The sequence below is a fragment of the Aulostomus chinensis genome, chromosome 17 (genome assembly GCF_037954235.1).
Source record: "Aulostomus chinensis isolate RoL2024-O1b breed Wild chromosome 17, RoL_Achi_v1.0, whole genome shotgun sequence".
Lineage (NCBI taxonomy): Eukaryota > Metazoa > Chordata > Actinopteri > Syngnathiformes > Aulostomidae > Aulostomus > Aulostomus chinensis.
Window position 1 is genome coordinate 2,487,501 of NC_141336.1, and position 22,630 is coordinate 2,510,130.

Consider the following 22,630-nt stretch of genomic DNA (forward strand, 5'->3'; position numbering starts at 1 on the left):
ATGGATGATAGATAGATAGATAGATAGATAGATAGATAGATGGATGATAGATAGATAGATAGATAGATAGATAGATGATAGACAGATAGATAGATAGATAGATAGATAGATAGATGGATGATAGATAGATAGATAGATAGATAGATGATAGACAGATAGATGATAGATGGATGGATAGATAGATAGATAGATAGATGATAGACAGATAGATAGATAGATAGATAGATAGATAGATGGATGATAGATAGATAGATAGATAGATAGATAGATAGATAGATAGATGGATGATAGATAGATAGATAGATAGATAGATGATAGACAGATAGATGATAGATGGATGGATAGATAGATAGATAGATAGATAGATGATAGACAGATAGATAGATAGATAGATAGATAGATGGATGATAGATAGATAGATAGATAGATAGATAGATAGATAGATAGATGATAGACAGATAGATAGATAGATAGATAGATAGATAGATGGATGATAGATAGATAGATAGATAGATAGATGATAGACAGATAGATGATAGATGGATGGATAGATAGATAGATAGATAGATGATAGACAGATAGATAGATAGATAGATAGATAGATGGATGATAGATAGATAGATAGATAGATAGATAGATAGATAGATGATAGATAGATAGATAGATGATAGACAGATAGATAGATAGATAGATAGATAGATGATAGACAGATAGATAGATAGATAGATAGATGATAGACAGATAGATAGATAGATAGATAGATAGATAGATAGATGGATGATAGATAGATAGATAGATAGATAGATAGATAGATGATAGACAGATAGATGATAGATGGATGGATAGATAGATAGATAGATAGATGATAGACAGATAGATAGATAGATAGATAGATAGATGGATGATAGATAGATAGATAGATAGATAGATAGACAGATAGATGATAGATGGATGGATAGATAGATAGATAGATAGATGATAGATAGATGGATAGATAGATGGATGATAGATAGATAGATAGATGATAGATAGATAGATAGATGATAGATAGATGGATGATAGATAGATAGATAGATAGATAGATATATAGATGGATAGATAGATAGATGGATAGATGATAGATAGATAGATAGATAGATGATAGACAGATAGATGATAGATGGATGGATAGATAGATAGATAGATAGATAGATAGATAGATAGATAGATGGATGATAGATAGATAGATAGATAGATAGATAGATAGATGGATAGATGATAGATAGATAGATAGATAGATAGATAGATAGATAGATAGATAGATAGATAGATAGATAGATGATAGATGGATGGATGGATAGATAGATAGATAGATAGATAGATAGATAGATAGATAGATAGATAGATAGATAGATAGATGGATAGATAGATGATAGATGATAGATAGATGATAGATGGATGGATGGATAGATGGATAGATAGATAGATAGATAGATGATAGATAGATAGATAGATAGATAGATAGATGATAGATGGATGGATGGATAGATAGATAGATAGATAGATAGATAGATAGATAGATAGATGGATAGATAGATGATAGATGATAGATAGATAGATGGATAGATAGATGATAGATGGATGGATGGATGGATAGATAGATAGATAGATAGATAGATAGATAGATAGATAGATAGATAGATAGATAGATAGATAGATGGATACATTGATAATGTGTAATTGTTACATTAAATACTTCTAAAAGTGAGTACTCTCACAGTGTGGTAATTATTCTCTGCCCAGGTAAAAGATGCGAGTACCTCCTCCAGTACTGCAGTATATATTCGTATAAATATTTGTGTTGACGCTCTCATACGAACTCAGAGTTCATCACTAAAGTGAATCCAAATTCAAAGGCCAATATCAGAGGGAACGTTAGTCGGAGCCGCACGGAGCTGCAGAACCTGGTTGCGGTTCTCCGATCGTTCTCCTGACAGAGCTAAAGAGCAGATGCACTGATGACGAGCAGCGATTCCTTGGATAAACACATCCTGTACGTCTTCCTGTCAATCACGGCGTGCTACTCATCTCGCCGTTTGCCTCCGCCTTTGTAGCTGGAGTTGCTCCATCGTTCATCCTGGTGCTCATTTTTCACGTCACCTTGATTTGGTCTTCATTGTTCTCCGTGATGCTGAATCCCTTCTCACTGGTTGAGATCAGTGCACAGGAACGTGCACGAACTCATTCTACATCATAATAGTTCTCTAAGAGACGGCAGCATGACGAATATTTTACTGCACAGTTTGAATCACTGTTCCTATAAAACTTCAATCCCTACGTGTGTGGTGTTCCTGCGCCTGCGTCCGGAGGGGAGTCCTTCCTCTGCTAATGGAGGTTCAGACTTGATGCCAAATTCACGCAGCAGCTCATTTTCAAGGTGAATTAAACAAAAAGGGACTTCTATAAAAGCTCAAGGGACACAAACAGACTTTTTTGGGTCGGCGTAGCAGAAACTTGCCAAGTTGTTCAGCAGCCGTGGAGGTTTGACACGTCACGCTCATGGAAAATGCTGCTAATTCAGATGGCAAATGGCACATTTAACCCAAATCTCCCGTGAAGTGGATCATTTTTTTTGTTTACAAGGTCACAAAAAAAATGTTCCTGAGTTCATCAGAAAACAAAACTCCGAATTGTCTGGGCGAGCGACTCGCAGGCTTCCCCTAGGAAAACCTCTGATAGCAAAATTCAGATTCCAAACAGAGGAACGACTGTTGTTCGGCCTTTGCAGTGAGCTCTCTGGTGTGGAACCCATGAGGGCCCGAGCGAAGGTGGAGGATGAAGCAGAGTGACGCGCTCATGAGCTGGACGGGGCCGGGATCAGGTATTTAAGCTCTCGCTCACCGCCGGTTACTGTAAATGTTAGAAAAACAAGCGGAGTGACAGCGATGGAGGGACGCAGCCTGCCAGAGCCTGAAGGTGGTGCTGGGAAATTAGAGCTCTCAACACAGGAAGAGGAAGGGGAGACAGACGTGATGAATGATGTTGTTACTCAATCACATGCTCATCACGAAGGACCGCGGGACAGCAGAGAAAGAAAGAAAGAAAGAAAGAAAGAAAGAAAGAAAGAAAGAAAGGAAGAAAGAAAGAAAGAAAGGAAGAAAATCCAGTCAAGATCCACAAGCTGTAAATGAGCAGAACCAACAACTACACACTCAACCAGCCAATCAGCAGCAGGCATCAGCCATGACATCATAAGATCTGCCACGGTATAAAATCACTTCAGGACTGGACAGGAAGCGGCGGCACCAGGATCGTTCTGGCTGTGGCAGGGGGGCTAGCGGGGTAGCAAGCTAAACATCCATAAACACCAGAGAGTCAACAAGATGGATGGTCTGGTTCCAGGGCGGAGCGCTAGCAGACTGCCAAGGTCAGGACATCTGAGGCCAGTAAGCAGGACTGTAGTACTGCATTTTTTTAACCTACATGTATTTTTCTGGATGTTATCGGAACAATACCACGACATTTTGGTCTCCTGTGTGTCCTCTGCTCTTCTACGGCGTCAGACTATGTTTGCAGGCCCTGCTGATGTTAGCATGTGTTCCTGGACTAAAAGCTAGCATCTGTTAGCCACTTGTTAGCAACTGCTGTTTTCAAGACACATCAAGGCTTGGCTTGACTTCCACTGGGGTGGTGAATTTTGTCCCAGCATAGACGAGGTTGTGTCTTGAGTTCATATCAGCTGAGGAAATTCTTCCAAACATCTGACGTCCAACACTGAGAATTTAGCTCCCGCCGTTTCCTTTAGCCACTCGTTAGCAGCCGCAGGTGAAAAGGTTCAATATTCAGCAGCGAAGAATTTTACTCTTTACAAAACTTTAAAACATCTGAATCTTGTGTGAACCACTGAGAAGCATCGATCCCCATAGTTCCAGGCCCGGTTCTGATCCTGACCCACTGGTACCAGGATTGATTCTGAGTGTGTTTATCATGCGGCTCCTCACCAAAGAAAGAAAAGCATTTTTATGAAGTGAACTGTGTGTGGTGATCAGTGACGTGTCGATGGTGCAGAGCAGCTAAGGAGGAGGATCTGGTTCCGTGTGGACCAGCACCGTCCTTCCTGTGCCTGATTCTGATGTTCCAGCTCTCTGCACCGCAGGCTTTCGTTCAGGGGTTTAATCACAAACCCTCTGGCGCTGAGGAGGTTGGTGGGGACATTCCACGCATCATTTCCAGGTTGCAGGACCTGTTTCCACGGTGCTGCTGTCACGAGCTCTGAAGCCCTTTGAGTTGCCAACGCCATGAAATGTGCAACACACATACGTTTGCCTTGCTTTGCCCTGTAGTGTCGTTGCCTTGGCAATGGGCACCCAGTGGGCGGGGCTTCTGAAGGAGCAGTGAGGGGCGGTGTGTGTGTGTGGGTGCGTGCGTGCGTGTGTGTGGGTGTGTGTGCGTGCGTGTGTGCGTGCGTGTGTGCGTGTGTGTCTGCCTGCATCCTGTCAGCCGCTCCAGGTCAGATTGCCAGAGCAAACTGAGGAAATCTCAGTTTGGCGGCAGAGGGGAACGACCCCGCTGTGCAAATCAAAGATCAGAAAAGTAGACGGCAGATTTGGAAACACCAGGAGCAACGGTTCAAAGGGCGAACTGATTAGACGCTGCATGTTTGTGGCTCACCAGCAGCCTGTAAAGTCTCCTGACAGATGAGCTGCAGCTCGTCACGCTTCAGCCAGAGCGTTCAAACTGCCTCCACATCGCACCAGGCCTCCGACCCGCTTCACACTCCTGGCTTTTCTTTTTAAACAAGCGGAGAATCCTGAAACGCCACAGCGGCCCCGCCGTCTGACATTTAGCCTTGAAGAATTCAGCCCTCCGAGCAGCGTTTGTGCTGCAGCAGAAACTCTGACAGGTTGGCACACATCCTCGGAGTCAGCTGAGGCAACTTTATTGGTCTTGTAACCTGTGAGCGAGGCTCCAGTGGGCCGTTTCCTTCAGTCTGTCTCTAAAAACACCGTTGCACACACAAATGAACGGATTCGTCCCTGCAGCAGAGGAACACGGCGCGGAAGCACCAGCTGCTTCATTTTTGAAGACTTTTATGGCGTCACAAACATAAAAGAATTCATCGTGATGTTTAGGTGATGCTGCTTTGGTGGAACGTTTTTAACTTTTCTAAAAAAAATAATAATAATAATTCTGCCAGATTACAGAAATCCTCAGAAATATTTCACCTCATCGGAGGGTTGTTACGAGGTTCTTTAATGGGTGAATGTTCTCTGACATCATCAGACCGAGTGGGTCATGATGGGGGAACATCCCTGCGTGTTGGGACACACGTGGCAAACCCACCTGGGATCCAGGACTCCGTTTCCTGGAATGTTCTCCTCACAGTGGGGATGCCTGATAAATCCTCTCCCCCGTCCTTCGTTCACCTCCTCACCTCTGGCTTTGATTCTCTCAGTGTTTCAGAACCAGAAGCAGGCGCAGAAACCCCTGCAGCCAAGAGGGTCGGATCCACTCCAGACTCCCAGAGCCTGAATATCAGCACCAGCACCACTACCAGTAACAGCACCACTACCAGCACCAGCACCAGTACCACCAGTAACAGCACCACTACCACCAGCACCAGCACCAGCACCAGCACCAGCAGTACCAGTAACAGCACCAGTAACAGCACCAGTACCACCAGGACCAGCACCAGCACCACTACCACCAGGACCAGCACCAGTACCAGCACCAGTACCAGCACCGGCACACCTGGTGACCTCCCTCCGCCAGGCTCGGGCAACAACAGGCGGATCCAGACCTGACTGATGCGCCTCCTCCTCGCGCCCTGTCCGAGCCCGCGCGGTTCACCAGGCGTTTGCGCGCGACGCGCAGGACTTAGGGAAAAGCCTCTTACGGGAACTCGAGGTTCTCTCAGGCTCGGACGAGGCACGGAAAGGTAAAAAACACCGACGATCGGGGCTGTGAGTGAGAAAACGGCAGGTCTCACACGGTTGGGGGGGGGGGTGTACATGTACATGTCCGTCAGGCACCATGTTCCCGCTGTGCCCCCTACCCAGCTGTGCACCATCACCTCCATCCTTCTCTCTCTCTCACACACACACACACACACACACACACACACACACATGCACATCAACATGCAGTACACACTCTCCTGCAGCTCAGCGCCTCCAGCGACAGCGCCATGCGCGGCGCCGCCGCTCCTCGCCCCCCCGCACTCACTATCAGCGGGATGGTTCTGTCGTCCCGGTGGATCTCCAGCCGACCTGGGACTACCTTCTGCCCGTGGTTCCTGCCGCGGGTCTGCGAGGCCGAAGAGGAGGGTGAGGACTGGGGCTTGTTGTCCTGCCACAGGTAATAGAAGGTCCCCAGAATCCACGCGACGGTCAGAATCGCGATGGCGTTGGCCCGTATCCTGCGCATGGTGAGCCCATATGGAGGGCTCCGGAGGCGAGCCCGGCTGGTTCAGGAGGGGCGGTGAGCAGCAGAGGGTGATGGGTTGAGCCGCCGCAGCCTCTCTCTCTCTCCTCTCCCTCCGCCGCGAGCCAGCGAGCAGCCGCTTCTGCCGGAACGCTGCTGCTGCTGCTGCCTCCCTGCTGGGATTTGCGGCACTGACAGAGCCACGGTCCTAGCGCCGAGTCTGTCACACACACACACACGCACGCACACACACACGCACGCACACACGCACACTTGCCTGTACTTACACTAATTTCCTGGAAACCTCCATAACCACTTCTTGCCTTTGTATACAGTTTAAGTCTAAATTTAAAAAAAATCTAGTTTTTTTTTTTAAAGCCGTAGTGGAGAGAAGCAGCAGCTCCTTTTCAACAGGAATGTCACTCAAGTCAAAGTTCCATTCTCTGGTTCCGGTGGCCCAGTCAGCCACAGCCCTTAAAGGCACAGTGTGTAACCCTTGCAGCTACAAGTCGCTCGGTCGACAGCGTGTGGCGCCACCATGTGTGTCTGTCACGTCACCTTGACCTTTGGATATTATAATCTTTCCAGTTCATCCTCAAGTTTCAGTTTGTTCTGAATTTGCAGGAATTCCCTCCAGGCGTTCCTTAGACATCAGACAGACGCATAAACTGAAAACATGAGGCCTCGGGCCCAGGCAGGGCCGCTGCCACCGCCACCGCCATGTGGAGGAACGAGACAGATGACCAGGTTTATAGGCTCAGCTACGTGCTGACTCAGCATCTGTCTCCTCAACAATCAAATCCCAGGTTCCTATGTTCTTTCATAAAACCCATAAATATATAATCAAAAATGTTTCCAGCCAGAAACAAAAATCAAAGATGGCAGTCGGAGGAAAGTGAATTCTGAATACAAATGTATTTGTTTTACTGAAAATTTACTGAGAAATAAAGCACAAAGTACTGTAAAGCCTCTTCACTCTAGCTACAGTGTGATATGTCTGCAGTGCCAGCTCACTGTGCTAACTGTAGCTGGCAGCTAGCTATGCTAACAGCTAGCTATGCTAACTGAATCGGCAGCTAGCTATGCTAACAGCTAGCTATGCTAACAGCTAGCTATGCGAACTATAGATGGCCAGGATCTGTACGACTGAAAATGGCCCAGTTTGTTACTTCACATTAATTTGAAGCATAAAACAAGTTTACAGCAAAAAAAACAAAAGACACACCCAATGAGTTTAATCTTGTGCTTAGCGACGCAACATTAGAAAATAGAGCAGATAAAACAAGCTTAGTTGGGCAGCTACTGCATGTTGGTGCGATTGAGATTAATGATTCATTCATCCAATAAATCTAGAAAAGAGTGAAAAACATATTTCCTTTCTAGAATAGAACAGAAAACAGAACTTGAAAAGGCTGAACTCACACGAAGGTGCTCATTTTTTCATCGGTGCTTCTTTTCAACTCAGTGAGCCGAGCTTCATCTGCTAATCACAGCTCTCTGATTCTCTGCTTTGAAACAGCAAATAAATCCAGATAGGTTTGCTTTTATTCAGCAGGTCTGAGATGGATGGATGGATGGACGGATGGACGGATGGATGGACGGATGGATGGATGGATGGATGGATGGACGGATGGATGGATGGATGGATGGATGGACGGATGGACGGATGGATGGATGGATGGATGGATGGATGGATGGACGGACAGATGGATGGATGGATGGATCGCTACTCGATGCTACCCCTGAATTTAATCTCGAGATTATAAACTCAGGTGTAGCATCAAGTGGCGAGGTGACGTGCAGTGACGCAGCTGATGAGATCACCCCCACCTCCACCTTTACAGCCCCACATTCATCCTCAGCCTATAGGAAGGCTCGGTCTTCTTGCTATGCATTTTTCATTATGCATCTTAATTAAAGCCTCCAGCTGACACAGAGTGAATTAAGTGATGCGACTGATTTAATCGCCGAGCTCTTTGAATCGCAGCGTCATGAATATTCAGCTGCTGCATCTGCACGGATGACCTCTGCAACTCCTCACTGCAGCCAAAGTAGGAATAAATCTGGGGGGGGGTCAGAGTGGGTTACACTGAGCGGACCCTCCCGATCCAGAAGGGCCTTCACAGGGCTGCACAGACCAGCGGAGCCATCAGAGCGCAGCAGTAACACCCCAGAGGCATAACAAAGCTGAGGAGGATGAAATTTTTCATCTTGCTGCTTCTCTGGAGGAAGAAACATAAAAACAGGCTGCACTATGAGCTCACCCGACCCACCTAGCAGCAGCGTAGCGTGAGTGAGAGATGCCCACGCAGCCTGGCCCACCACCACCACCACCACATCAGAGGCATGAGTCTAGCTGATCCAGGGTCAGCGGCAGGGAGCACAACCTCCTGAGCGGCGGAAGGAGAAACCCTCCGGAGCCTAAATTTAAAATGCATTTGCATCAGATTACAGGTCGCAGCGTTCATCCGGTCAGCAGCGGAGGACAAACAAACCTGGAGGTTTTTACATTTTCATAGCAAAATCCAATAATTTGACAGATGGAGACGTCCTCTCTCCCCCTGAGGGACACTTCTATCCTACTGGTGTGGCGGCGGAGCATCACTTGGCCTTTCCGTGACACACGGGACACGTGTCACCGTCCATCATTGTTCCCCTTCCCGTTACTCAGTCACAGCACAGCAGTTAGAGGCTCCTCTCCAGTTCCAGCTGGACTTCGCTGTGATGCATTCAAACTATGAGTTGCTTCTAATCAACGCTTCAGAAACCCTCAGATGGACTCAGATCAGTCGAGCCACTCGTAGGAGATGTATGTCGCCTCGGCAGATTGGGAAAAGAGCTGCTCGGAGTCCACTTGTGTTCTGGAAGAGAACCAGAACCAAGCCTGTCTCCATGAATGAAGATGTTCACTGTCACCAACATCACCAGACCCACAGGGATCGTCGTCCTGGACTGAATAACCAGTCACATACCAGCAGGCTGATTGTTCATACCGAGTGATCTGGGTTCTAATATCAGTGAGGTGGAACATCAGGGTTCTAGCCTTACACCATGTACACAACACGTCCTCTGCATCCTTGCAGCTGTTGCTGGATCCACCGAGTAACCAGTGTCTCCAGCGCCGTTGGCAGGATTCCTGGGAAACTTGGCAGCTGATTGCCTTGAAGAACCTGCAACTTCTGGGAGGAGATCAGCGTAACAGGGCGGAGCCAGGCGGAGCCAGGGGAAGCCAGGCGGAGCCAGGGGAAGCCAGGCGGAGCCAGGGGAAGCCAGGCGGAGCCAGGAGGTCGTTAATCACTGTTTTCAAATTGCAAACATTGAAAATTTGGGGGATTTTCTTTACTCAGCAAAAAAATGCTGGCATGTCAAATGCAGGACTTTCTTGATCTAATTATGATTTTTATGTTGGGGGGGGGTCACTTCTTATTGCTAATTTGCTTAAATTTCTGTCCCGATTTGTCTTCCCCTGCAGCTGCTGATCCAAAGTGTAGCAGTGACACACACGGTCACAGGACATCATGTGAACATGGACATTGTGTAGAATAAGAAATTGCCTCACACTTTCCCTCTGAAAAAGGAGAATAATTCAGATGACAAGCTGAAGAAAAGGAAAGGAAACGGAGGGGAGAGACTGACATTTACCACTGAAGTTTAGAATTAAACTCTTGCAGCTGCTGGAAACACATTGACGTGACATTTTGTTGCCTTTATTTCAGCAGGAGAACAAATAAGACAACCTGAAGCTACAGACTGGAGCCAGAAATGAAAGAAACCTTGTTTTCAGGCTGGATTTCATACAAGACAAATATACCCTCAGATTGCAAATCCTCTTCAGTTAATTTAATTTGCAGCAATTTTTTTTTTAAAATTCAAGTCGCTGCAGGCAAAGATCTCTCCTCCGTGTCTGCTGTCTCTCCGAAGATTTGTTCTCAGGGATTAATCTCATTATACGTGTAAAGCATCCATTCCATCTGCTTCATGAAGACTCATCAGCACATGCAGGCTGTGTGTACAGACAGCCAAGGTCACGGGGTCGCAGCCACATCTGGCTCAAGGCTGCCGTGTATTTGTCTTCATCAGTACCGACAGGGCTGCGCCTCTCGCAGCGCTGCTGTCACTTTTATCTCCGGGAGAGACGGTGAAGCCCTGACGAAGGAAGGAAAAACTCTCCCTGTAAATTCAGAGAAGGGAAGGGTGAAAGCCGGCTGAGGTGTCAGCTCTGGCACCGGTGCTGGGGAGCTGTCAGGCCGGCCTGGTGTCACCGAGACTTTTGAGTGGAGTGAGGAAACAAAGCTGCCTCTGGAGTTTCCAGCCGAGGCTGTCGGTCTGCCGCCAGTCGCTCGTCTCCTGAGACTGGCGGAAAGACAAAGCTCCACATTCCCAAGTCGGCAGTGAAACAGAGGGACGAACTCGCTGGAAGGAGTCTGCGACCCTCAACATCTGCTCTCATCTCAAGAAGAGAAACGGATTCATTAAAATACATGAAAACGAACTCTGCCTGATTATCAATCAGCTCAACGATATTTACACTGCCAGGACAAAATCTGTTCACGTGTTAGGGTTATGTTATGACACACGTTTGATGAAGCCAAGAGCTTCCACCCCCTGATGATTCAACAGTGAGAGCAGGAGGAACCGGAGTGAGGATGAGGAGCCAGGGCGTCAGGTTCACGAGGCCCAGGGAACAAAAAAAACCTTCGCGCCGTCGTCAACGCAGCAACCAGAGGGATTTGATCAAAGACCTTCTGATGAACTCACCTTCAGCAGATTATTTAGGAGTAATGGACGTAACCTCCCCGGAAGGCAAGTCAACCAGTGCTGAGGACAGCCCACGCTCCCCTTCCCCTCCTCCAGGTGTGTGTGGCAGCTGTGGGCGGACCAAAGACGCCACCGCTACCTTTTGCTTTCCAACAACAACAAAGCTGCGCTTGGTTGAAAATTCCAATTTTCCTAAGACATTTTCCATCCAGGATCAGTTTTATTCAGCACTACAAGCAACCCAGCTTGTGGGAATGAAACTCTGCATCCTAGTTGGCTCTGGTTTGTGATTCATCCATTTAGAGGAGACATTTAGAGAAACGGAGCAGTGCTGGTCCCGCCCCCTCAGCCAACGACAGCTGGGCTAGGCTCCGCCCCTCCATGACCCTCAACGGCATTCACGGTTGATGATGATGGATTTAGAGAAACACGAACTTCAACCAAAACTGGAGACAAACATGATTTAGGAGAAAATGAGGTTTCAGTCAAATGAAGAGGATAAACGTGGATTTACTGCAGTTTTTACTAATAAAAACCATGTAAATAAATGAACCCCATGTTTTAGAGAGACGTGCACCGAGAGGTCGGGACGTGTGAGCTGATCTGTTTTATCCTTGCCTGCTTGGTTCTCACAAATACACCCCTGGGAGATGTGGAGCTGCACGAAGAATTATCAATAATTGTTTTTGAATGGCAGCGATTTGTAGGTAAAATTGTGAAATTTATTGACACTCGTGAATTTAATCTTTAGTTCATAGAACTGGGAGAGTGTTTATGACGACCTATGAATTAGTTTAAGAGTTTTTTTGAACCCGTGTTCCATTTTTGGTCATTTAGATTTGTATCTGTCTTTAAGGTTTTTTTCTCAAGACCAAAATAAAAATCACATGAATGAATTCATAAAATATGCATTCAATGAAAAGATCCAGGGATGTGAATGTATGTGAAAGTTATTTATATTCATGTTTTTATATGTTTGAATTGAATAGATGTTTTTATTTTGAAAATTAAACATGAAATAAAAAATAAATAGCAAATAAACAGCATCATTCATACCCGTTTGTTTCATTGGATAATGTTAATGTTTTCATGTGTTTGTGTCAGTAAAATACCTGAAGCTTCTGAGTAAATGTACTTCGTTACCTGCACCTCTGCGTTCGCTGCAGAGCCTCCAACAGCAGCCGCTTAGTTCCGCTGAGACTCACCGCTGGCATTTCAGACAACCATGCCAAAATCCTGAAGGTGAACAAAGACACACACACACACACACGCGCGCGCGCACACACACACACACACACACACACACACGGATCTCACGATTTGTGTTTGCCCATAAACTTCCCAGTAAGATGAGATCTCACTCAAACCTTTGCTCCTCAGCCAAATCTCCTGTCTACTCTTTAAAATATCCTCACGACAAAGTTCAAAGTAGTTCCCTCTTTCACGCTCACTCTCTCTTTCTCTCACTCACTCACTCACACACACACACGTACGCACGCATGCACGCACGCACGCACGCACGCACGCACACACACACACACACACACACACACACACAATCCTGTAAGCTTCTATGGAATTCCGCCATGATAATAATGGAAACCAAGCCAATTGCCTCTCGGCTGTTACAAGTGATCATCCTCCTCTGCTATATACAAGTTCAGTCTTGTGTGTGTGTGTGTGTGTGTGTGTGTGTGTGTGTGTGTGTGTGTGTGTGTGCTTGTGTTTGTGTGTGCATGTGTGTGTGTGCTTGTGTTTGTGTGTGCGTGTGTGTGTGTTTTATGCAAACATCAATTGTCAGAGAGGAGACACACACAGAAAGCAGGAATTTGTCAGAGCTTCTACCCTGACGTGGAAGGAACTTAGCGGAGTTTTCCCATGATGCTCCACTGCAGAGCAGAGGGGTGTGTCAGCAATGGGAGCTTGAGAGAGTTACCTCAGGACAACTGATGTTCTCATATGCCAGAACATCCTCCACATTCAATGTCTACTCCACCCAACAGTCGGTTAGAGACACTTGCAGTGGGCTTGGAGGTTTGCAGCTCCCTCAGGACGGAGGCGCCCACCATCTCAGATGTTAGCGTAGCATCGGCGTAGCCACAGAAGTGGAAGCTATTCATCTCCACATACATGCCAGTTGGCAGAAATGTGGAACGGGGGAGGGACTTGTCAAGGGTGTTGATTGGCATTTAAATCAGCCAATGGCTGTGAATGTGTCCTTGCACCAGAGACTCAAACAAGCTGCTGCTGTTTAGATCCGCGAGGAACCACACACACATTTTCCTTCTCCAGGTTCTTTACAGGAGACGAAATCATGAACTTGAACATTGGAGATGTTCCTAAATAATCTTTCTCTGATTATGAAATTCCTCTTTTCCATAAATTACTTGAGGGGAACTTGTCAGTTTGGTTATTTGGGGACATAAACACTTTTCTTAAATTCTCCTACAGTTTTAGTGGGAATGGTGAACATAACATAGCCTTGTAACGTTCCCACGGTTCTTCAGGGGTCAGGGTGACGTTATTTGCCAGATGTTGAGGGAACATCTAGGGGCACATAAAGAACATCCCCTCCCAGCTCTGAGGATGTTCCCACGAGATATTGAGGAGGTTCTTCTGTCACTGCTCTCACACACGTTCCTTTCCACTACTGTCGACTTGGGATCCTCTCCAGCGCACTTTGTAAATATCTTAAAAACTACAAATGATCAAAACTACATATCCCAGTACAGCTGGAAGCTCTCTGCTCATTTTCACAATCTTGAAGAGGTAAAAGCGGTTGGCCTGTGTGATGTCACATTCAGTGCTAAGTTAGCGAGCGTTAGCTCACTATGGTAACATTAGAGACCTTTAGAGAACTAAAGTTCCCAGGCTGTCAGCAGCGGGTCAGCCGGTTCTCATAGACGCCAGGATTCAGCTCGGAGCAGTCAAGCTGATCCTGTGGATCTTTGACGGGTTCAACTGGATTTGAGGTCGTCCACAGCGGCGTCATACAATGTCATCCACAGCATCATCCACAGTCGTCCAGCGTCGTCCAACAATGTTCTCCACCGCATTGTCCACCAGCGTCGTCCACAGCGTCGTCCACCAGCGTCGTCCACAGTGTCGTCCAACAATGTCGTCCACAGTGTCGTCCACAGCGTCGTCCAACAATATCGTCCAACGATGTCGTCCACGGCGTCGTCCAACAATGTCGTCCAACAATGTCGTCCACAGCGTCGGCCACCAGCGTCGTCCACAGTGTCATCCACAGCGTCATCCACAGCGTCGTCCAGCATCGTCCAACAATGTTGTCCACCAGCGTCGTCCAACAATCTCGTCCACAGTGTCATCCACAGCGTCATCCAGCATCATCCAACAATGTTGTCCACCAGCGTTGTCCAACAATGTCGTCCACTTCTCAGGGCTTGATTTCACTTTAGCAAAGTTAACAAAAAAGCTCACCTCCCTCCAACCTCTCCGGTCGTTGGCGTCACTGCTCCAACATTTAACCACGATGAACTCCAGGTTAAAAAAAAAGCTTTAAACAAAAAGAGGAAGATCTGAAATGTCAGCATCGGAATCAACGGAGCGCCGCTGTCTGAGTGTGGGACCTCAGTACGGTCAGCTAAACGCCTTCTGACGGCCCAGGAGCCTCCTCGTGTTGTGACTCTGCCTTCGATGAACCCTTGATCTCTGACCCTTCTAGAACTGTCCGTCATTCTGCGGGTAAACAAAACCAAACGTGTTCATTAATTCCTCATTACTTCATGAAGAAGTTTTGATTTTCCTGCATGACTTCTCTGTGAATTCAGAAAACACGAAACCAAAGATTAACGACAGCAGAACAACCCAAAACCTCCGTCATAAACTCTCTGAACACTGTGAGTCCACTCTGGTTCTTCCAGGAGGTTCTGCTGGTCACACAGAACCAGAACTCTGGTAGGAGGGTCGATTTTAGGAGTGTTTAGAAGACTTGGACGGACGATGAGTTTGAGGATCTGTAAAATTAGGTTTTTGTGTCATTTCGCTTGTGTTCATCATCCATTGGCTTGTTTTCCAAAAATCTGGATTCACCAGAAAAATCATACAGAAGAAGATGAAACATCCACTTGTGAGCGACTGATCAGCAACTTCCACTTTGAGTGACACGTCACTTTAACGGTGAAGCTGTCAGTACGCGGAACTCTGAGGACCTGTGGCTGAGCCCTGCGTCTCCACACCTCCTGAGACTGCAGCAGCCTCAAATGTGTATCTCTGCTTTCTTAATCAGGCATGTGGTCACAGCAGATACAGCTTTTTTCCAAACAGTGACGTCTTGCGGAACAAAGGATAATTTGTGGTGTGTGGGACCAGACAGGCGGAGCGGCCGGAGACATGAGCTGCTGAGGAGGAAGCAACACTTACCTGCTGTGCAGGTGAGATCAGAGCCACTCGGTGACTCACCTGAGTTGACACAACAAACCCTGAACAAACACTTGCAGTGAAGCAAAATCCTGTGAGACCGGGAGGACAAAGTTTGGTGGTGAGAGGCAGCTGAGACGTGACGACACCAGTAGATTATTGAGGAGGGATGACGCAGCAGCGGCAGCGGTGGCAGCAGTGCCAGCACATCCGGCGGACTGCCAGGGGCGAGTCATCTGGGCCATGGGGAGCTGGCGAGGGCCGCCTTGTCACACGGCACATAGGGGATTAGGAAGAAAGAGAAAAGGCAGTGCCAGCATTCTCACACACACACACACACACACACACACACACACACACACACACACACACACACACACACACACACACACACCAGGGAAGATTAAGATATCGAGGCAGGATGAGGCCAAAACAGATTTTTGCAAAGAATTTTGTTCATTTATCTGATTACAAAAAGCAAAACAGGCTCCTGTGGAAACATTTGTCGCTTTCAGAGCTCTCACTTTCGAGAAAATGGATATTAATACGGCAGTTCTACCCCTGCTGCGTCTTAGCACACAGACAGCTGTCACTGAGCGTGTGTGTGTGTGTGTGTGTGTGTGTGTGTGTGTGTGTGTGCGTGTGGTTGTATAAGCCACACTCAGCTCAAAACAAGTTCAGCAAAGAGCTTTTCTACAATCTCCAAATGGTGGAATTGTCTGATGGCTGTCCGCGTTTGGCATGAACAGGCACCAGACCGCAACGCTAACATGCTAATCAATGCTAATGCTAATGCTAATGAGGTATTGTAAAAGGCGGCTCTGTAGATTCAGAGGCCAGTGAGAGCCCCGTCACCATGCTTGACACTCTGGAAGTGTTTGTTGCACCCCGAGGAGCATCCAGGCATAAACATGGCCCGTTGCTCATGATTTATACTGGGTTGTGCGCTCTCAGGTGAAACCTCTGACGCCTGCTGTGCTTCCACGTAGTCTTTAGCCATCAGCTGATTCCAGTTCCCAGACAGGGTGGCGTATCAGGGTCTGGCGTCTGTGGGAGGCCTGCGTAGGAACAGACACACACTCAAGTCCACAGCAACATGAGGAGGGCAGCACTTCATCAGCTGGAGCTGCATCCATCACCGGCTGAATGAATGGCAGGCCGACCGGGGGCCGACTGCATGTGGGGGGCCGCACACACGGGGAGGGAGAGCTGAAGGAACCCAGCTGATGGGTCAGGTCTTTGAGCCTTGAGCACCAAACTCACCTGTAAAGTAGAGATGATGACTCAAACACGAGTGACGAGTGGCGTGAGGCTGTGTGACATCAGCAGGAGACGAGCGATGGAAGTTCATCACTTAGTACAAGTACAAAGTCATGACTGATTTCATGTACATTTACTGTGAAGCAACGACACCAGGGGCCCCTAAACGTTTCCCCTTGGTGCATCTAAACTCCAACTACCTGATGACCCTGCTACTATTTCTATTGCTAGTAGTAGTACTACTACTTCTAAAACTACTACTACTAATAAGAATATTAATAATAATGGTGAATATTGTATTGTTAACCTGTTGTTTGCCTATGGAGCTGTTTTACTGACGTACAAAGTTTTTTACAATTAATTATTAATTAACACGATGATGACAAATATTTACTTTTACGTTTTTTTTTTATTTTATCAAACTTCATGGGCCTGTAAACCGGCCAGTTCTTATTTTATTATGGTGAAAAAAAATTGTTGATACAAGAGCATCTGGTGTGAAAGGGCCTCCTTTTTAATCTTGAATGATAAAATAACAATCATTATTATTGTGGCAGACACACCTGGGACTTCCTCAGTGGATCTGATTGGTTGAGCTTTAATAGTTGGCCAGAATAACCACGCCTCCTGACAGCGTCTCAACAGGCTCCAGCTGAAGTCTCAGTGTTAGCCGCCATGTTAGCATGGAGCCTGACTGCTTCCGCCGCCTGGTGACGTCAAATGACGAGCCTCAAGGTGCTGCTTTGTCAGTTCAGTGTCACCGTCATCGTCAAGTCATCGCGTGACGGCATGTCGGAGGTGTTGTGACGTCACGAGGTGCGTCATTTCCGGTCGGCAAGCATAAGTAAACGTACGAAATCAAAACTTCCGGAGGTTGCTTTCAAGTTGTTGACGAGCAGACGCAAAAACTTGATCGACAAACCTGCTTTCCTCGCTCTGACCATGGCAAAGGTGAGCTTTCCCTCCGTGAATGGGTTCTGTTATTGTTCCGTCATCAGGTCCTAACTGCTGTGCTCTTTGGTAGCGTTTTGCTGGTGATGTTCAGGACGGAAGCGCATTCTTTTCTGTTTGGAGTGGTAGCACGAGTTTTCAGACAGTAATACTGAAGTATTTATACATTAATATGATATGACACAGTATTAACAGGTACTGAAGCGACTAATGACATCACTTTATGGTTAAAGGGCCGCCAACATGCAGCTGAGATGCTAAATTCAAGCTAACAGGTTAGCCGTTGATGTGTGGAATCTGAGTTTCAGTGAGTTGATGGGTCTTTGTGACACCGTCCAAACTGAAATATTAATATTTTTGTCCACATTTGCTGTTGTCGCTCGTTAATCGTGAAAATCTCGGTAGCTTTTGTCTTGTGCGGATCAATAAAGTTGGAATCATTTTGAATCGCAGGTCCTGTAAGTCGTTCTTGTTGATTGCTGGCTGTAACTTCATGATGCAAAAACTCTTTGACTGGAGAACTACAGTTGGTGTGTTGGTCCTAAATGTGCACTGCACCGAGTACACGCATGTTGCCTGTCCTCCACCGAGTACACGCATGTTGCCTGTCCTCCACCGCGTACACGCATGTTGCCTGTCCTCCACCGCGTACACGCATGTTGCCTGTCCTCCACCGAGTACACGCATGTTGCCTGTCCTCCACCGCGTACACGCATGTTGCCTGTCCTCCACCGCGTACACGCATGTTGCCTGTCCTCCACCGAGTACACGCATGTTGCCTGTCCTCCACCGCGTACACGCATGTTGCCTGTCCTCCACCGCGTACACGCATGTTGCCTGTCCTCCACCGAGTACACGCATGTTGCCTGTCCTCCACCGAGTACACGCATGTTGCCTGTCCTCCACCGCGTACACGCATGTTGCCTGTCCTCCACCTGGTACACGCATGTTGCCTGTCCTCCACCGCGTACACGCATGTTGCCTGTCCTCCACCGCGTACACGCATGTTGCCTGTCCTCCACCGCGTACACGCATGTTACCTGTCCTCCACCGAGTACACGCATGTTACCTGTCCTCCACCGAGTACACGCATGTTGCCTGTCCTCCACCGAGTACACGCATGTTGCCTGTCCTCCACCGCGTACACGCATGTTGCCTGTCCTCCACCTGGTACACGCATGTTGCCTGTCCTCCACCGAGTACACGCATGTTGCCTGTCCTCCACCTGTGCTGTCACACGCCTGCTGCATCAGGACTCAACACTTCATGGGAATTCACAGCCAATCACAAGATCTCCTGCTGCAGTTTTCAAATCCCAACAAGTTCAATGTTTGTTGGAGGTTCACTGAGGGAGAAAATCCCGTTTTAAATGAAATCTGGCGGCGCCGCTGCCTTCACGTCCTGGTCTCAGTCTCTGTTCCAACAGCAGCAGTCTGGCCAGTTTGGACAGGAGGAAGCAACACGGCTGGTAGCGTGTTACTTTGGACACGTTAGCAGTTTGGCCTGAAAGCACTTGAGAACATTTCCATGCTGCTCTGCTCTCTGTATTGATTATTGATTACTGAAGTCTTTCAGCTGATCTGGGAGTGTTTGTGTCTCGTCTTCCAGTGTGTGGAGTTCGTCTTGTTCCAGGACGTGAGGCTCTTCTTCAGGAAGGTTGGTGAAGGTTGCTGGTTCGAGTCCACTTGGATTCCTTCTGGGTGCTTTGGTCCAACAGTTGAAGCGTCTTCATGAGTCGTGTGTCAGTAGTTGGACGGTCAAGTTTCTGTCTTCACAGCGTCTCTTCTGGAGGAATCAGCTGGATCCAGACCCCAGCGGAGAGCAGCGCCGGCTGACCCGCAGGAGGGTACGTCCCTGTTGGCTCTGAGTCCAGCTTCATGTCAGTTCAGGTGTCAGTTCAGGTGTCATGGAGGCGGCGCAGCAGCGTGACGCTGGGTTTGTTTCTGTGCTCAGTTTTACAGGTGGTCGACGCTCCTGGTGCCACACGAGAGGGTCATCCTGAGGAGGGTCCCCCCGCTGACCAGCAACGCCCCCAGCTCCCCCCCCTCCTCCCCCCACCCCCTGGGCCCCCATAGCTCCCGTCCTCGTCCTCTCTCTCCCCTGTCCCCTTTCTCCCCCTCCTCCTCTCCCCACCCCCTGGGCCCCCGTAGGTCCTGTCGCCGTCCTCGTCGTCTCTCTCCCCTGTCCCCTTTCTCTCCCTCCTCCTCCCCCCACCCCCTGGGCCCCCGTAGCTCCCGTCCTCGTCCTCTCTCTCCCCTGTCCCCTTTCCCTCCCTCCTCCTCCCCCCACCCCCTGGGCCCCCGTAGATCCCGTCCTCGTCCTCGTCCTCTCTCTCCCCTGTCCCCTTTCTCTTCCTCCTCCTCCCCCCACCCCCTGGGCCCCGGTAGGTCCCGTCCTCGTCCTCGTCCTCTCTCTCCCCTGTCCCCTTTCTCCCCCTCCCCCTCCCCCCACTCCCTGACTCCCCGTAGTTACCAACCTCTTCCCCCTCCTCTCTCTCCCCTGTCCCCTGACTTTCCATCCTTGTCTTCCTCCTCCTCCTCTTCTTCCTCCCCCTCCTCCCCCATCTCCCTGACATCCCGTAATTACCAACCTATTCCCCCTCCTCTCTCTCCCCTGTCCCCTGACTTTCCATCCTTGTCTTCCTCTTCCTCTTCTTCCTCCTCATCCCCCTCCTCCCCCTCCTCTTCCTCCTCCTCTTCCTCCCCCTCCTCCCCCATCTCCCTGGCATCCCATAATTACCAACCTATTCCCCCTCCTCTCTCTCCCCTGTCCCCTGACTTTCCATCCTTGTCTTCCTCCTCCTCCTCTCTGTCCTCTCCTTTCTTTCCATCCTTATCGTCTTCCCCCTCCTCCTCCTCCTCCCCCACTCATTGACTCCCCTTACTTCACGTCCTCTCTCTCCCTAGTCCCCTTTCTCCCCCATCCCTCCCCCGACTCCCTAACATCCCATTGTTACCTTCCTCCTCCTCTCCGTCCCCTGACCCTTCCTTTTCATCCTTTTCATCCTCCCTCTGCTCTTCTTCCTCCTTCTCCTGCCACCTCCTCTGTCCCCTCCCTCCCCCTGCCTCCTCCTCTGTCCCCCTCCCTCCTCTGCTCCCTCCCTCCCCCCCTCTCCCCCTCCCTCTGTCTCCCTCCCTCCCCCTCTGTCCCCCTCCCTCCTCTGCCCCCTCCCTCCCCCCTCCCTCCTCCTCTGTCCCCCTCCCTCCTCCTCTGTCCCCCTCCCTCCTCCTCTGTCCCCCTAGTTTAGAGCAGCAGCAGGGATGTGCTACTCCAGCAGATGGACACGTCCAGGATTTCAGAGAAGTCCTCTTTTGTTTCGTGTGATTCAAATTCATTCAGATGAACTTTGCTTTCCTGCACTTGACCTTCCTTTCATTTGATTGGAGTCTTAAATATATTGAGAGTAGAGTCAGCAGCTCAGTTAGAGGATGAGGAACAGGTCCTGTGTTTGGAGTGGGGGAGCCGCTACACATCATCACATAGAGTTTAATCAAGGAATGATAAATACATGATGATGATAATAATATTAATAATGATATTATCATAATAATGATAGAAGGTTGGGGCGTGGACATGTTTCCAAAGCAAAGTGAAGGCTGGATGAACCCTACTGGTCCCCTTCTTCTAGTCCAGTCTCTCATGTATCAGTCCAGTGTTTCTGTGCTCCAGCAACAGAAGCTTTGATTTCAATCACATGGAACCGCTGCTGCACTCCTTGGCTCCCCCTAAATTCCCCCCCTCCACCTCTTGGTAGACAGGGTGGAGCTTTGACTCAGTTTTCCTCAGGAGACCAGGCACAACTAAACTCTGAACAAGTCCTGAACCTCCCCAGATCCAGAAAATGACTGAGAGCCATCACGGCAGTAAAAAGCCAGGTTTGAATGCTGACCAGCCTGAACCGCCCCCCCATGGAGTAGAGAGACCTTTAATCAGTGGCCATGTGAGGCTCTCAGGTGTCTCATAGGAAGCTCTCAGCTTTACAAGCAGAAGAAGAGCACGACATGGAATTATGACCAAAAATGACTTCATAAATCTAGGCTTTTGGTCGTTGATCAAAATTTAGTTTAAATTAGTTAATTAAACAACAGGCTGCCTCTCAGGGGCTGCTGCTGCAGCTTTAGCTTCCAGGTCGAGTCAAAGAGCTGAAGACGCTGGTAATGGTACTCCTGGTGTACTGGGATGGGGTTCGAGTCCCCGCAGTGTCCTGCTGACTGTTTGGCGTTTACATGGAAGACCACCACCTCCTGGATCAGGTCCGCGTGCTCGGCCTCCGTCTGCTACCTTTCACCACAGATCCCAACATTCGCAAGCTGCCAAAGACAAACTTGTTTGTTGGTTGAAGGTTAATATTTGACTTCAACTGGAAAAATAGGACCTGTTTATCCTCCGCGTTATCATGACTGATGCTGTGTTGAGTCCTCTCAGGTTGCTGCCCTCTGCCGTCCAACCAGCCTGTCAGACACCTGAGTGTGTCGTCTCTCTCTGGAAGTACTGCTGGTCAACTGGAACACTACACTGGAAACAAGATCTAACCAGTATCAGTGGTACTGGGATATCCATGATCATATTTGGAGTTAAGATGAAGGTGTAGGATGATTTTCTATAAGGTGCTAGTGAGAGTCGAGGCTGGGGCTGGAGTGAGGATTTGGGGGTGGAGGGGGTTTGAAAGGTGAGCAAAGTGGACTGGAGGCCGGAGGAAACAGGTTTTAACTGTGAAGCATGAAAGGTGGGGTTAATTCTGGTGTTGTCCAGGAGGCTGAGTCTGACTACAGTGGGGTTAATGACCTGGTCCACTGGGAATGGACCAGCACCAGGAGGAGCAAGCTGATGGGGGTGTTTACGGCTGGCAGGTAGCGCTGCTGTCAACCGAGCGAAC

At 48.4% G+C, this 22,630-nt stretch overlaps 2 protein-coding genes and 2 long non-coding RNA genes across 6 annotated transcripts in view; 2 read left to right on the forward strand and 2 right to left on the reverse strand.

Moving 5' to 3' along the window:
• Nucleotides 1–6,816, reverse strand: part of galnt16 (UDP-N-acetyl-alpha-D-galactosamine:polypeptide N-acetylgalactosaminyltransferase 16) — a 54,735-nt gene extending 47,919 nt beyond the window's left edge. Inside the window, exon 1 of the mRNA XM_086182679.1 lies at nucleotides 6,205–6,816. Within this exon, the coding sequence (XP_086038805.1) occupies nucleotides 6,205–6,405 (201 nt within the window). The 5' untranslated portion in view covers nucleotides 6,406–6,816. The remainder of the gene's footprint in view (nucleotides 1–6,204) is intronic.
• On the forward strand, nucleotides 3,080–10,005 carry LOC147245982 (uncharacterized). Of its 3 annotated transcripts, XM_086182681.1 has the most exons (4): nucleotides 3,080–3,406; nucleotides 5,435–5,917; nucleotides 9,486–9,688; nucleotides 9,875–10,005. In XM_086182681.1, exons 1-2 carry the CDS (start codon nucleotides 3,363–3,365, stop codon nucleotides 5,781–5,783), a joined length of 393 nt encoding a protein of 130 aa, XP_086038807.1. In that variant the 5' UTR covers nucleotides 3,080–3,362; the 3' UTR covers nucleotides 5,784–5,917; nucleotides 9,486–9,688; nucleotides 9,875–10,005. The 3 variants fall into 3 exon arrangements, 2 of the variants coding, with proteins under 2 accessions (XP_086038807.1, XP_086038806.1); XM_086182680.1 differs by lacking the exons at nucleotides 9,486–9,688; nucleotides 9,875–10,005 and adding an exon at nucleotides 7,027–7,665; XR_015109771.1 differs by lacking the exons at nucleotides 9,486–9,688; nucleotides 9,875–10,005 and adding an exon at nucleotides 7,027–7,665 and having other exon boundaries at nucleotides 3,083–3,425.
• A 2,082-nt stretch (nucleotides 10,006–12,087) lies between these two features.
• On the reverse strand, nucleotides 12,088–15,762 carry LOC147245983 (uncharacterized). Its single transcript, XR_015109761.1, has 3 exons — nucleotides 15,547–15,762; nucleotides 13,097–14,862; nucleotides 12,088–12,396 (listed from the first exon to the last, which is right to left on the reverse strand). It is a non-coding gene; the product is annotated as an uncharacterized LOC147245983 (long non-coding RNA).
• A 1,927-nt stretch (nucleotides 15,763–17,689) lies between these two features.
• LOC147245984 (uncharacterized) lies at nucleotides 17,690–19,596 on the forward strand. The gene is made up of 3 exons (XR_015109837.1): nucleotides 17,690–17,754; nucleotides 19,363–19,410; nucleotides 19,532–19,596. It is a non-coding gene; the product is annotated as an uncharacterized LOC147245984 (long non-coding RNA).
• The last annotated feature ends 3,034 nt before the right edge of the window (nucleotides 19,597–22,630 follow it).